Source organism: Hemibagrus wyckioides, linkage group LG26, assembly GCF_019097595.1.
Source record: "Hemibagrus wyckioides isolate EC202008001 linkage group LG26, SWU_Hwy_1.0, whole genome shotgun sequence".
Lineage (NCBI taxonomy): Eukaryota > Metazoa > Chordata > Actinopteri > Siluriformes > Bagridae > Hemibagrus > Hemibagrus wyckioides.
The window spans coordinates 8,543,678-8,559,234 of NC_080735.1; the positions used below are offsets into that span (position 1 = coordinate 8,543,678).

At 39.7% G+C, this 15,557-nt stretch overlaps 1 protein-coding gene across 2 annotated transcripts; it reads right to left on the reverse strand.

The window, feature by feature from the left end:
• Positions 1-400: 400 nt before the first annotated feature.
• On the reverse strand, positions 401-11,621 carry LOC131346642 (interferon-induced GTP-binding protein Mx2-like). 2 transcript variants are annotated; one of them, XM_058380180.1, is made up of 14 exons: positions 11,493-11,621; positions 10,731-10,774; positions 10,449-10,645; positions 10,092-10,229; positions 9,652-9,806; positions 9,424-9,562; positions 9,130-9,328; positions 8,970-9,048; positions 6,888-7,010; positions 6,673-6,805; positions 2,282-2,440; positions 1,829-1,905; positions 1,494-1,712; positions 401-1,080 (listed from the first exon to the last, which is right to left on the reverse strand). In XM_058380180.1, the coding sequence occupies exons 2-14, from the start codon at positions 10,772-10,774 to the stop codon at positions 856-858; spliced, it is 1,887 nt and encodes a 628-aa protein (XP_058236163.1). In that variant the 5' UTR covers positions 11,493-11,621; the 3' UTR covers positions 401-855. The 2 variants fall into 2 exon arrangements, with proteins under 2 accessions (XP_058236163.1, XP_058236162.1); XM_058380179.1 differs by lacking the exon at positions 11,493-11,621 and adding an exon at positions 10,859-10,959.
• Positions 11,622-15,557: the final 3,936 nt, after the last annotated feature.

The window sequence follows — 15,557 nt, forward strand, 5'->3', positions numbered from 1 at the left end:
GGATTCATACTTTCTACCAAAATTTGTTTTATTGTCAGTGTAAGCATTGTGGTTTTTGTTTGCAGTGCATTGAATTGAAATAACCATATTTCACATACAATAGAAGTTAAAATAAAGAGATGTAGTGGGTCTAAAAAAATCACTCAAACTCAAGTTGAACTAATTGCATTTAATATAAATTTAACCTGTGATGTTTTTGAAATCAGCTACAAATATTATGCATTTAGGTGGTCTAACATTACATTCAATTCACACCCAAGTGTATTGTTAACTGATATTAAAGTATATTTTAGTTCATGCTAATTGCTTTTAATGTATTTTAAAGACACTAGAAGCCATTATGAAAGTACATATGATGTATTAAAGTCCCTCATAAGTGGTTAAAAAAAGCCCACAAAAGTTCAGCTACTTGCATTTAATATGAACCTAATCTGTAATGCACTGCAAATCAATTACATATAATATGCATGTAGTTAGTCAAAAACATTACATTTGATTCACACTTAAGTGTATTGTTACCTAACATTAAAGTATATTTTAGTTCATGTTAATTGCTTGTCAGTACATTAAACAGTGCATGTTAAATATATTAATAGACATTAAGACATTATATATTATATATATATAATATAATATATATATATTAATAGACATTATATTAATAGACAATAGACGTTAAAGACATTAGAAGCAATTATGAAATTACATATAAATAATAAAGGGAAACCTATAGAGTTTAGTATGTTCCCTTTTTTAACACATCACATTTAGGCATTGGTAATTAGCGGATAGGTTGAATCAGGTGGTAAACTTCTAAAAAGATGTAAAACCCTGATCTGCAGTAACCTTGTAGCTTCAGAGAAAGTTGCTGAGTTTATCTTGAGCAAGAGTAAGACGCTCCACGCGGGTCTGCATGTCAATGCGGCGTCTGCTGATATCCGACTTTTCACACAAAGCCTCGGCCACGTTGGCACCGTCCATTAAACCCAACATCTCACTGCACAGCAGCTGAGCAGATTTCTTCAGCATGAAATATCTGATCAGCATGGGCACCTGATCAGCCAAGCGCTGTGCTACGATCTGTCAAGAAAAGGATAAATCTGTAATTTAACAATTTCCAGGTTTTAAGGTAAATGTTTAATGCATGTGTATTTTTCTCTATATTTTACATTTAGTAGCTCTAGTATAGTAGATCAATTTCGCCCCCAAATTATGTACAGCATTAAATTAAATAATTATTTAAACGTTTTATTAATACAATAAGTATTTGTAAAAAGTTTTCTTAAAATAATTGAAAATAATACCGTAATATATTAGACAACATTTAATTTGATTTGATTTGCATATAACACATTCTCTACTGTTTGAATAATAATAATAATAATAATAATAATAATAATAATGATAATAATAATTATTATTATTATTATTATTATTTTGAATTAAGGCAAACTAAAATGTACTTTATTAACCAATTGACTACTAAAATCTACCTCGTAATAAGCCTGCAACATTTCAGGATATTTGGTTCTGCTGTCAAACCCAGCAAAATTGTCTTCTGAAGCTTTCTGTCCATCAATAGCGTGAATATCATTCAAGGTTTTGAAGAAGATGCCATCTTGAGTGTAGACCAGTTGCTCCATCTCAAACTGCTCCCTGATCCTCTCCTCCACCTTGGCTTCCTGCTTTGACTGAATGTTTTCTATCTTGTTCTGGGATGTTGAATTGATGTAATTATACAATGACTGGATTTAACTATTTCCAAAACATTTCCTACATTTAGGACACAAATGCTTTAAAACTTAAAAATGAACTTAAAATTATTTACCATTGCAACAGATTGGAGGAAAGGGTAGTTGAGAAAGCAGGTTTTGGACACATCTAAAAACTGTTTCTGAATGGTGTCTGAAACAAACAAGTTCATACATTATTACAAGTTCATACATTATTCATACATGAATGCTTTGGTTTCTTGTGGGGTTTAAAATCCCATCATTTTTTCTTGTTCACATCAACAGAGGAAAAAAAAGAGAGGCTTGTGGTATAATAGTATCAGAAGCTCTGCTTTGTATCTTTGTGTTTAACCATCTCAATGATATAACTCTAATATGGAAATATGACTGTTCTTGGTAGTGAGCTGTCAGTTAATTTTCTTGGTTGTGGTTTGTTCCATGCACCTTTCAGATGCTGATAAATGAACTGAGTTAACTTGTTACTGGTCTACTAAACTTATTGAAAGTTGATGAATGGATGTTGTGAAGGTTAACTGGTGGAAGCCTACCTTTGCTGACCTTGAGTGTGTCAATGGCTGGTCCTGTTAGCTGGATCACAAGCTTCTGTACCACCATCTCAAACACCTTGTATTCAGAAAAGCCAGGCAACTCTCGTCCTCTGTGCTTCAGGTCATATTCAGCCACCACTTCCTGGACCGTTTTGTAGACTGTATTCGGTATATAATTTGAACACAAATCATCTTTCCCATCAGTTCCCATAAATAGGCATCATTATAATTAGAGTTTCTACAAGGCTAATTTAATCTGCTCTGCACTAATTACTAGCTGAAATTTGGGGTCTCCAATCTTATCGGAAAGGGCCAGTGTGGGTGCAGGTTTTCATTACAATCAAACAGAAGCCACACCAGTCTATTCTGGTCATTCATCCCCAGGTCAGGATTTTACTACTGCAACTCTCTGCTGGCAGGTCTACCTCCGAATGCAATTAATCCTCTGCAAATGATCCAAATGTCAACTCGTGCGTGGCACGCACTTCCGGGTTCGCGACAGCACGGGGCTCATTTCCAGGCTGGTGGTCATCACGGATGGAGCACATACGGGTTCACCACTCTTTGTGCGCCCTGGCACTATATAAACACACAGCCTTTTTCATATCCCTCTGAGCATAGCCTATGTCACCTCTCTGCTTTCTGGCAAGGCTAGGCTGTGGGAAACCGCTGAGTTGGAGCCCCAGAGATCTGCGCAAGGTTTTCAACACCACTGTACCCCAGCAAGATGCTGTGCGGATGTTGTTCGAGATGAGCCAGGGCAGCCACTCAGTCGCAGAGTTCACAGTAGAGTTCTGTACAGCTGTAATCGAGAGTGAGTGGAATGCCATGGCCCTATTCGACACATTCTCCATTCTCCCAGCCCATGGAGATCGGCCGTTGTCACCTGCCCCCTGCTGAGACGCCAACCTAATGGACTTTGTCTATACTGTGGAGAGGCCTCCTGCCTGGTACCATACCCCCACGAGGCCGCCTTTACCACCTGATGGCACCCGAAATGGAAATCTGCAAGTCCCTCACTGCTGGTATCCTCCGTCCATACTCATCCACAGCCGGGGCCAGGTTCTTCTTTGTCGTGAAGAGGACAAGACTACCACTTTTTCCGCATCAGAGAAGGAGATGAGTGGAAGACTGCTTTCAACTCCCCCACAGGACACTACGAATAACTGGTTATGCCGTTTGGACTCACCAATGCGCCAGAGGTATTCCAGGTACTCATCAATGTCTTTGTGTACCTGGATGACATACTCATCTTTTCCCGCTCCCTGGAGGAACATGTCTGTCATGTCTGTTCCGTGCTCCAGCCCTTTCTCCAGAACTGTCTGTATGTGAAGGCCAAGAAGTGCGAGTTCCATATCTCCAGAACCACCTTCCTGGGGTCCAAACTCTCGGCCGGTAGCATACAGATGGACCCTGAGCGGAAAAAGTGAGGGGCTTGCCACGGCCAGAGACCCGTAAGCAGCTCCAACAGTTCCTGGGTTAAGCCAACTTCTACCTGAAGTTCATCTGAGGCTACAGCGCTGTCACTGCACCCCTACACCGGCTAACGTCCACCTTGCGAACATTCGTCTGGACCCCTGAAGCCAAGCAGGTCTTTACCAAACTCAAGGAACTGTTCACCTCTGCCCCCATCCTGACCCTGCCGGATCCCACTCACCAGATTATTGTGGAGGTGGATGCTTTTGACCTGGGCATGGGAGCCGTCCTGTCTCAGAGAAGCCGCGAGGACAACAAGCTTCACCCCTGCGCTTTCTACTCATGATGCCTCAGCCCCTCCAAGCAGAACTATGCCATCAGCGAGTGTGAACTTAGCCTAATAACCTCAGCACCTCCTTACCAGGTTGGCCAGTGGGTCTGACTGTCGACTAGAGACCTGCCTGTGAAAGTCACCTGCAGGAAGCTTGCACCATGTTTCGTTGGTCCGTTCCCCATTTCCAATGTGCTCAACCCTGTGGCTGTACGGCTCAAGCTACCCAGGGTCTTGCGCATTCATCATACTTTCCACGTCTCCAGACTTAAGCCTGTCTTAAGCCATTGTTCTTTCATTGCGGCACGCACTGCTGGGTTTGCAACATTGTGGCTCTCATTTTGTTTCTCTTCCCTGGTAATTGTTGGCTTGGACTTCACTGTGTTTTATGACATTTTGTTCTTGTATTGCTTCACCATTGTTGCTGATTTTGTCCTGGAGTACATTGAGTGAATGTTTTTGGGCTGCACTCCTGTCTCTGTTTATCTTCACTATATTAAAGACTCTTTACCAAGCTCATGTCATGTCTCGCACTTGGGTCCTAAATCCACGTTTCCTGACACCGAAATGAAGCTGAGTGACTTCTTTTCAACCTACCTGTTTTCACACACCACCCCACTGCTGCACTCCCTCCACTGGCTTCTGGTAGCTGCATGCATCAAATTTAAATCACTGATGCTTGCCTACAAAGCCAAAAATGGACCAGCTTCCTCTTACCTCAGAGCTATTATCACTCACACTGCACCACACTCCCTCCAATCTACTAGCACTCAGTGTTGTATAAAGTACCCAAAAGCCATACTTGAGTAAAAGTACAGGTATTTTGTTAGAAAATGACTCAAGTAAAAGTTAAAGTCACCCATTATAATTCTACTTGAGTAAAAGTCTTAAAGTATCTGAAATAAACTGTACTTAAGTATCAAAAGTAGTATTTTCATGAATGTACTCAAGTATGGAAAATAAAAGTAGAAGTAAATTAATAAAAAAGCAAGACTAATAATTTGGAGAATTATGAATTTTATTCTGTATTGCTGTCTTTCTTAAACTTAAACTCAATAAGTGCACCACCAAAAAATAAGACTTGTGTGAAAGAAAGAAGAGGGCTTTAGAACTGTATTGTAATGAACTGTACAGTATCAGTATTTCCATACATGTGCACTTGTAACTAAGGCCATGTCCACACGTAGCCGGTTATTTTTTAGAAGGGAGATTTTTCTGTGTTTTGACCTTTCGTCCACATGCTAATGCAGTTTGAGTTTGCTGAAAACGGAGCTTTTGGAAAACTCCTTCCAAAGTGAAGATTTTCCAAAACTCCGTTTTCAGTGGTGTTGTGTGGACAGGGGAAACGGAGATTTTGATGAACTGACCTCATTGTCTGTGTGCCGGTCTCCTTGATTTTCTGAGGTTTGTTTATGAAGATATTTTGTGCAATAGCAGACTTACGTGAACTACTGACTGTGTTAATGTTGTTTACTGGACTTTTTACATGCGTGCACATACACTCACAGTTACTCACACATTACGTTCAGAGGGGCCAGAATGTAATACGGAGCTCACTGCTGCTGCATACAAAACTCCCATAACACAGACCAGGCACACAGCGATGGTGGTTTTGGACGAGACACGATTGGACTTCTACATTCTACAATGAAAGGGCATTGCTTTCCTGCGACGCGCCATTGTTGTTAAACTACCGGAACCGGTAAAAAAGTTTTGTCCAGGCTTCTGATTGGCTAGGCATGCTACTGACAGCACTTAACAGGGCTTCTGATTGGCTTGGCATGCTCCTGACAGAACTTAACAGGGAGTTTTGCATTTTCCTGTGGACAAAGTCATCATTAACCACAAACTTCCTTTACCGCAAATTTGGATGCAGGTTTTTTTTCGTAGTAAGTAACGAAAATGCCGAACAGAAAATGTATCGGAGTAAAAGTATAGAATTTGTTTCAAAAAAGTAGTGAAGTAAAAGTAAAAGTTGACAGAAATATAAAAACTCAAGTAAAGTACAAAAACTCTCAAAAATACTTAAGTACTGTAACGAAGTAATTTTACTTTGTTACTTTACACCACTGCTAGCACTGTTCAACTGGTCTCACTATCTCTTATGGTACAGTGTAGGTATACATCAAGACTCTTTTCTGTTCTGGCACTGAGGTGATGGAATGAACTTTCCATCTAGATCAGCTGAGTCACTGGCCGTCTTTAAACTATGAGTGATGACCTTCCTCTTCCTGAAAAACTTATTTTCCCTGTTTGTTTTATGTATTCATAAAAAAAAGCTATAATTCTTCCAAACAGTATTTAGGCTAAGTCTGTGAGCTAGTGAACCAGTCTTGATGTATTCATTGATATAGACTTTAAAGCACTTTTCTACGTCACTCTGGATAAGGCCGCCTGCCAAATGCTATAAATGTAAAGATATTGAAAGTTAAGATCAACTGATTAAACAGGTGGAATCAGGTGTCATTCCTGCTTGATGATATGAAACCTGCACCCACACTGGCCCTTTGTGGATAAGATTTGACACCCCTGTTCTACCCAATTGTTCTCTGCATGGAGTGTGCTTCTAAAGAAAATATATTTTGGCTAATGAAAATTACTAAAATGATTTGGCATGGATTCTGCATATGAACTGTGTACTCACATGATGCCTTTGTGCTGTCAAGATGGTCTTTCCACTTTTTGAATTCAGACCGAAGAATTACAAACAAGTTATCATCATTGACCACATCCCCAGATGCCAAGCAGCTGATCTTATCATTAAATTTCATCAAGGTCTGAAAGAAAAGATGAACATGAATATGATTTTTGCAGGCTAGAAAAGGGCTCTGGATTAAAATAAAACAGAATATTACAAACATTAATAAAAAAGATCTTCCTCTTCTGTGGATCCAGTGGTGGGCTGGATTCACACTGACTCAGATCTTTTCTTAAACTCCACAGCTGCTTCTTGATCTCTTCTGAGATCAGTGGTAAGGATTTCTGAAAATGAAATAAAAACAAACAAACAAAGGAAACAACAATAAAAACAGCAAAATTAGATCATAAACCCTACATGTCAGGAACAGCTGGACAGTTCCCTGCCAGGCCCAGAGAGGGCGCTGGCAGGTGAACCTTGGAAGCCTGCTTCTTTGTGTCTTTTGTTTCGCCCTTCCTATTGTTCCTATCCTGATTGTGCCACCTGTATCCCATTAGCCCTAATGTCTACCCCTATAAATAGGGATCCTTGTATTTGTGTCCTTGTCCATGATTGTTATCTGTACCGTGGTTTCTGTTGGGGTTTTGTTTAAGTTCCATGTCCAAGCTAAGGTCTAGGTTTTGTTTTGTTTTTGTTTTGTTTTGTTTTGTTAACCACGCCATGTCTAGTGTTACGTTTGTTTCCCTATGTCGCGTGCTTCGCTGAATCCTGCACATGGGTCTCATTACACTGTGTGCTGGCGTGCGCGCACACACCACGGGCGTCTGGGTTCGAGCCCCGCATAGGGCGGGGGTCCCAGACGTTACACTACAATTATTGAACAAAAATTTTGTCACACAACCACTGACAAATATGTCCATTGAAGTTTTCTTGCTTCCAAGTCTTCCATTTGGAATTTTCCATTCTCCATTTTCCACTAAATTCTTTTTAAGCTCAGACCACAGAGTCATGCAGTGTCATGTGTTCATGTGTATCTAACTGAATGTTGTTGCTGAAAAGCAAAATAAAAGAAAAGGGAAAATAAATTTGTCCCCAAGCCTGAAGAGCACCATCATCACGTCTACCTGTTGACGTGAGTTTTGTTCCCCAGTTTGCTTCTTCCAACAGAAGTTATGAGGTCAGTCAAATGGATGGAGCATATCAAAAATATAATCTTAATCTTTTAAAACCATGGAGAAGTACGGTTCCTGTTGAAGTTAGTTCCTGAAAGAGAGGAACTGGGACCAGGTGTAAGTCCAAAATGTGCAGCCCAATTGACCCTGGTCACCTGTGAAGACCACCTGTCACCATCAAGAGAGCACAAGTTGCCAGGATGCAATGAGAATTTTCGTGGCATGTTTTAACCTCTACATGGGTCATGAGTCTTGAGTCATGGTTGTGTCCCATACCAGTTACCTGCACACAAAAATTGTGGTTGAGAGGAACCCAGGTGTGCAATTGGGCATGTGTAAGTATCTGGCATTCTGCTTGGGCCATGGGCAGATGCGCTCCCAAATTTAAAAGACAGCAGTGGGCCTGCCCAAGACCAGAAAGGGGGTGATGCAGTTCCTGGGAATGGCTGGCTATTATAGAAGCCACTGCTGACTGAACTCACTAAAAAGGGGATGTCAGATCTATTCTAGTAGATAGAGCCGTGCAATTGGGCTTTTATAGATCAAGAAAGAGTATCTTAACATCAAGTGGGTTGTCCTCACCCTCCAATACTACCTGCTGGAGTGCCCTTTAACCCTCTGTTCCAGTCAAGGCCTACTCCAGTGTCTACACCGTTTAAAGGATGCCAACATGTGGACCACTTGTAGGTATCTGGCCATTTAAATTTGAGGTGGTCTACAGACTGTGGGCACAGATGGTGATGACAGATAACCTCTTCTGCCTAGAAGGGTGGTGGTATGTGGCAGCACGGACATGGTCCAATTCCAGCTGAGGACCGCTTCAAACCAGCAGTGATGATTCTCAGCTGTGTCATATCAGACCGAGTTTACTAATGTATGCTAATGTGCATTCAGACCCCAGTGATAGAGAAGATAGAAAGACAGAGAGAGACAGAGCTGAGCAGCAGAGAGCCATGTGTAAGAAAAGGGAATGTAAAAATGAAGGAAAATAAAGAATCCATTTGAGTTGTCCCAAGACTGCCTTTTATCTCCTTATTTCTCACCCAGTATAGTCGTACATGTATAATCCATTTTCGTTTACAAAAATAATAATAAATAATAGTATAAAGAGTAAATAGAGTGGAAACATACTTTGATGTGATCAACCAGGTTTTGAGTCAGTTTGGTGGCAAGGCACTGAATACTTGCTTTCTCCTCATACAAAAAGCAGCTGGCAATAAGACAATTACAGTAAATTACCAGTTATCACCAGAGGGTCATATGTAAGAAATAACAATTGTATTCTTCATACCTGAAAAAATCATGACGTCTGAAGAATTCCCTCTCTACTCGAGTGGCCTCAGTCAGAGAGATCTTATCATCAATTTGCTTTTGGCTACGGCACTTAACAATGATATAGCCTTTACTTAAGGGAATGACCTGATTTCGGACTATATCCATGATGTTCTTTTCTGTTCCCTTGTCTATAAGGTCTGGCTTTGTAAGAATAGCTGTAAGAATAAAAAATATAATAATAATAATAATAATAATAATAATAATAATAATATGTTACTGTTTTTGTTAATTAACTTTATTGATACTTTACCCAGAGTCCTTTTTCCTTCAGGATCCACTTCCTGGGTCATTTTCAGAGCTTCTGTTGTTGCTATGTCAACATTACATGGTACTACGACCAAATTTATAGTTTGATCCTTCTCTATATATTTCCCAGTGAGATTCTTAATCTAGACCAAAACAAGACAAGCAATATTACAATTCAAATAAAAGGCTGTAATCTGGTTAGCAAAAAGATCAAGTTACAGTTTACACTGACTTGATGTCCAATGTCTTCAGGTTGACCTTTTACAGGAACTCTGACAATCCCAGGGAGATCGATCAGTGTGAGGTCACATACATCAGGAGCCATGATCTCCAGAGTGATGAGTTCATCACAAATTCCTACTCCTTCTCCAGCCAGCTCATTCTGGGCTGTTACAGAGATGGAATTAGCATTATAAAAAAATTAACATATCTTCCTTAAGTGTTACAAGGCATTATTATGACTGTTAAATACTTAAATAGAAGATTATACAAAATTATATACATAATAAATTTAGGGTAAAAACCCTTATCTAATGGCAGAAACCTAATTCTAAAGCAGAACCTGAAAGCAAGAACCTGACAGCAAGGTTACCATTTTCAGAACCATAAGAAAGGAATTTTATATATTTGTCTTTATCTGTTTAGTTATTTTTTTTCACAAATGTTACTAACCTTTCTCAACATAACCCTCAACCAGTGATGGGTCATTAAACTCAGTGAACTCTTCTTTGTAAGATATTACGGCTCGCCATTGAACACCACATTTTATCTTCCTCAGCTTTAGCTCCAGTGGACATCTTGTCACAATACCTAAAGTTGAAAAAGCACATTAAACATCAGCTTTTTCCTGCTTCTATTAATATCAAACAGAGAAACATGACTTACTGTGTGTGTGTGTGTGTGTGTAAAAAGAAGTGAAATGTGAATTGAATTGCTAGAATTTTTTATAGTCAAATTCTAACATAAAAGTGGTAATATGTGCAATGTGTTATATTTATTTCTCTGTAAGAGAAATAAGAAATCACTCACCACTCCCTCTGGGCAGTGCCACCCCAGATAGTGCTTCTAACACAGAGCTTTTTCCAGAACTCTGATCTCCAATTACAGCTATAGTTGGCAAAGCCAAATCTTCATCAATACCAATCAGCCTAAAAGAGTCAATCAGATCGATATAAGGACGAACTTTCTCCTCTAAATGGCTGTGGAAAACCCCTTCCATTGGCTTACTGTGAATAATTAAAATGCATTAAGTTTTAATTATGAAATTCACACAAGCTGATGACTGTCTGATCACATTACATTTTAACTAACCTGTTCTGACCATCATAGGCAATATTTTGTTCACTCTCCATCATCTAGGAAACAAATTTCAATTTTTTTTTACAAGAAGAAATATTTAATTTACTCTCACATCATAGAAATTAAGATATTTTGCTTACCTGACTGAGTACAGCAACTTGATTTCACAAGGGATGTGAATAAACTGAAAGTAAACTGTGTGTGTGTGTGTGTGTGTGTGTGGGGGGGGGCTGTTATACACACACACACACACACACAGAGAGAGAGAGAGAGAGAGAGAGAGAACCAATATGCCACAACCTCTACTCCGGATGTGGATGAAGAACTGTAAAAAAAATTGTGTAACAAATGTAATGTAATAAAACCAAATGTAAAACAACTAAATGTGTGGGTTTGCCCTGTTTTGACTTTCACTAAAACTACAAAATAGGTAAAAATAGATGTGTGGGTTTGCCCTGTTTTGACTTTCACTAAAACTACAAAATAGGAAAAAGTATTTTTGCACACCATAATGTGTGTTTGGATAAGATTTGACATTACATCCAATAGCCTTAACATCTTTAGAGACCAAACTTGATCTTGTCCAAGCTGCGGTATCGGACCATGGTCCGCGAATAACATCCCTGGAATCTAATGCAAACCTCGTCAGCGAGCGAATTTAATCGCTGGAAGCGGTATGTGCCGAGCTAACTGAGAAATATGCTAAGCTCAAGGTCAAAACGACTGATTTGGAGAGCCGAAGTCGGCGCAACAATATTAGGATTATTGGTTTACCGGAGTCCGTCGAGGGTCCTCGCCCCACTGCGTTCTTTCCGGAGATGCTATTGGAAATTATGGGCGAAGAGGTTCTAACGCCTCCTGCGGAACTCGACAGGGCGCACCCAGCTCTTGTTGTGAAGCCGATGCATGGAGGGAAGCCGAGAGCGGTTAAAGTTCGTTTTAATCGGTACCAGATTAAGGAGATGCGAGAGGCACGCAAGAAAAGAGGATCGTTGCAGTATCGAGGCAAGCCGATTGCTGTTTATGATGACTACAGTTCAGAGGTCCTGGAGCAGCGCGGTCAATATCGTGCGGTAATGGTGGAGCTTTACACTCTGGGATTTAAGCCATCTCTTTTCCCCGCAAGATTGAGGATTACGACCAAGGAAGGTGAACAGAAGATGCTTGCATCGGTGGATGAGGCTAAGACTTTCCTAACAGCTCATCATAAAGACTCTTAGTAGGTAATGGTGGCCGCTTGGTAGATGTGACCGGTGGATTTCCACAAGATGTGTACTTTTTTTTCTCCCTTTTTCATACTGTTTATATTACGAGATGACTAGTTGCAAATTATCGGTCTAACACTTATTGGCCCTCTGAAGTTTCAAGGTCTGTTTAATTTTCACTTGTATAGTTTTGAGCAGTGGCGATTCTAGTATTTTCATTTAAGGGGGGGCTCAGCCCCTAATGAGGATATAATTATAATAAATAAATAAATACATAAATAAATATAAAATAAAATAAAATAAAGGTTTGACTAACAGGGTAGGATGGTAAACTTATTGCAGCATTCCACTATATTGCATAGATGTGTATACCAATTGAGTACTGAACAAGCAACAAGTCTTCCTGATCACACACACACACACACACACACACACACACTTGTCCTCTGATCCTCGCTCTGCGACCCTGCGGTCTGCGGATTGAAGAACGCACTGAAAGACGGGGAAGAGCCGAAGTCTGTCGACGTTTTCATATGAAATTTAAAGGGGACTGAGGAGATCACCAATTTGTGTACAGTTTATGGAGAATCGCAGAATTTTTAGGGGGGCTGAGTAGGAATGTTAGGGGGGATAAAGTCCCCCTAAAAATGGCCTTGCCACGCCCATGGTTTTGAGTCAAGCGGACACTTTTATTGACTTGGTGTTGCATTTGATCTGATCTCTCCCGTTGAGCATGATATGTTACACGTTTTTTATCGTATGTATTTCTGCTCTCGAAGCTATAATTAATGTTGATTACAATCTTTGTTACTCTCAGGGAAGGTTCTTGTTTCTTTCTACACTCTCATCTATTATGGTTTTCCCTATGATTATTTGATAGCTAAAAGGCTTACAGTGAATTACGGATTGTTATACCATAGTTCTGCTCATACGTTAAACCTACTACTGGGTGTTTCATATTTCATACCGAGGATATATCTTATCTTATGGGACTGAGAGTATATAAGGTAAGGAGAAATAAGGAAGTGGGTAATACATGGGCGTGGCAAGGCCATTTTTAGGGGGACTTTATCCCCCCTAACATTCCTACTCAGCCCCCCTAAAAATTCTGCGATTCTCCATAAACTGTACACAAATTGGTGATCTCCTCAGTCCCCTTCAAATTTCATATGAAAACGTCGACAGACTTCGGCTCTTCCCCGTCTTTCAGTGCGTTCTTCAATCCGCAGACCGCAGGGTCACAGAGCGAGGATCAGAGGACAAGTGTGTGTGTGTGTGTGTGTGATCAGGAAGATCTTTGGCTTGTTCAGTTCTCAAATGTAATACACATCTGTGCAATACAGTGGAATGCTGCAATAAGTTTACCATCATACCCTGTTAGTCAAACATTTATTTTAATTAATTGATTAATACATTTTTTTTACCATTATAGCCTTATTGGGGGCTGAGCCCCCCTTAAATGAAAATCCTAGAATCGTCCCTGGGGTAATATATTTAGTTGTTGTTTTTGGGGTTTGGTTGCTGTGGTGATTTCTAAGGGGCGGGTTGATTTGGTGGGAGGGTTGGGGATTTTTACGGGGTGGCCCTATGCTACCATTGTATATTCTGTTTTTGGTGTTCTTTTGTTGTTTTTTGGTTTCATTTTTGTAACTTTTTGTATTTCCGATCTTCAATCACAATTGTCTGATGTTTATCTCAATGGGTAGAGATTTAAGATTTTTGTCTTGGTTGTCTTTTTGCAGGAAACTCATTTACGTAGTGTAGACCATTCTCACCTCAACCGTGGGTGGGACTTGCAATCTTTCACTCCTCATTTCAGGCAAAGACAAGAGGTGTAGCTATCTCGATTGATAAGAATGTACCGTTTGCACCAAATATTACCTCAGATAAGAATGGTCGCTATGTAATTGTTTCAGGAACTATATGCAATGAGAATATAACTTTAGCTAATCTTTATGCCCCTAATGTAGATGATGTCAGTTTCTGTAAACACACACTTTCTGTTTTTCCTGATTTAAATTCGCACTCTCTTGTACTCGGAGGAGACTTTAATTGCTGTCCTGACCCAGTGTTGGACCGCTTGTCGTCTAAGCAATGTGTCCTAGGCAAATCCTCTATTTACCTAAATAGTTTCTTTTCTGAATATGGCCTATCAGATGTATGGCGTTTTTTAAACCCCAAAAAAAGAGAATTGAATATATATTTTAAGAAAGAACTGATCATGCTTGATGTGTATATATGTCTATACCTGCTCACCTGCAGTTGTTTACTAAGTGTAATCACCTTAAAAAGGAACATTTAATCCATAATGGCTATGGTGGTGATCCAACAAACACATAGTGACATCAACAGAAGCTAGACACAGAATCAGTGAAACAAATACACAAACTTGAATAAGGTGACTAATAAAACAACACAAAACAGGTGAGCATAATAAAGGGGGGGAAATGGAACCAACAAGAAAAGATGTTCAGACCCTGTGTGTGTCCTCTGGTGGTCTGGGGAGAATTCGCCCAAGGTGGCCTTGACATAGCTATCCCCTAAAGGTCTGAAGTGCCCAAACTTAACAGGGTCTGGAAACCTGGGTGGAGTGGGAACACAGTGAGGCCAGGGAAGGGCGCGATGAACACAGCAAAGTCTGAGAGAGGAGTGGTGTACATGGTGTGGCGAAAGGGGGGAGAAACAACGACAGCCAAGTGAGGAGGCAACATCCTCAACCAGGCAAGGACACAGAGCCGAGCATAGGTATGGCATGCGCTATGGCTTAGGTGGCTAGATAGCAGCCATTTCTCACAAAATACTCTACAAAATCTTGTGGCAAAATGTGTTATAGTCAGCTGAAATCAAATACAAAAGGTACAATAATTCCATAATTCTAAAATGTATTTTCAATTAAAAAATGTGTGTGGCATTATGTTTTATGCTCCATTATGCTTTTGGGCCACTTGAGCTGGGGCTTTAATCAAGGTGGAGGGAATCATGAATCTCTGCAAATAATAACTGATTATACTGCAACCTTCAGGTGTCTGATACTAAGATGAAGCAAATGAAAAAGAAGATGAGAAATTCACCACAGCAATGACCAAAAGCATACATCCAAAACAAAATAAAGACTTAACTAAAAGTGGATTAATGTTTTTTGAGTAACTCGACCAGAGCCCAGACTGGAATCCAACTAAGAATCTGTGGGGTGACCTGAAGCATTGCTGGTATAATTAAATTAATAGGTGACTAGGGTATATAGGTTTTTATAGGTTTTTTTTTTTTTTTAAACTTGGTTAAGTTTTTCCTTTTTCTATTTTCTATGTTGTAATTTCACAATAAGGGTATAAAAAAACATGAATCATCTTGGTCTTATTGTTTTACATCACAAAAATCTGCCATTTTAAGAGGGGTGTGTAGACGTTTTACAGTGTATATATATATTGTTTCATTAAAGCTTCTTGGTCTAAGCTGTTACTGAGGTGACAACGACAATAGTCAAAAGTAGTAATGTCATGTGCCACTATGATGTTATGTGTTTAAATGTATGTGATTTTGAAAACTGTATTAATAAATAAATATATATATATAATCTTGTTCTGGTCCAGCTGTAGTTTTTTTATATGCTGATGTGTCCTCTTTTGTCCTGACT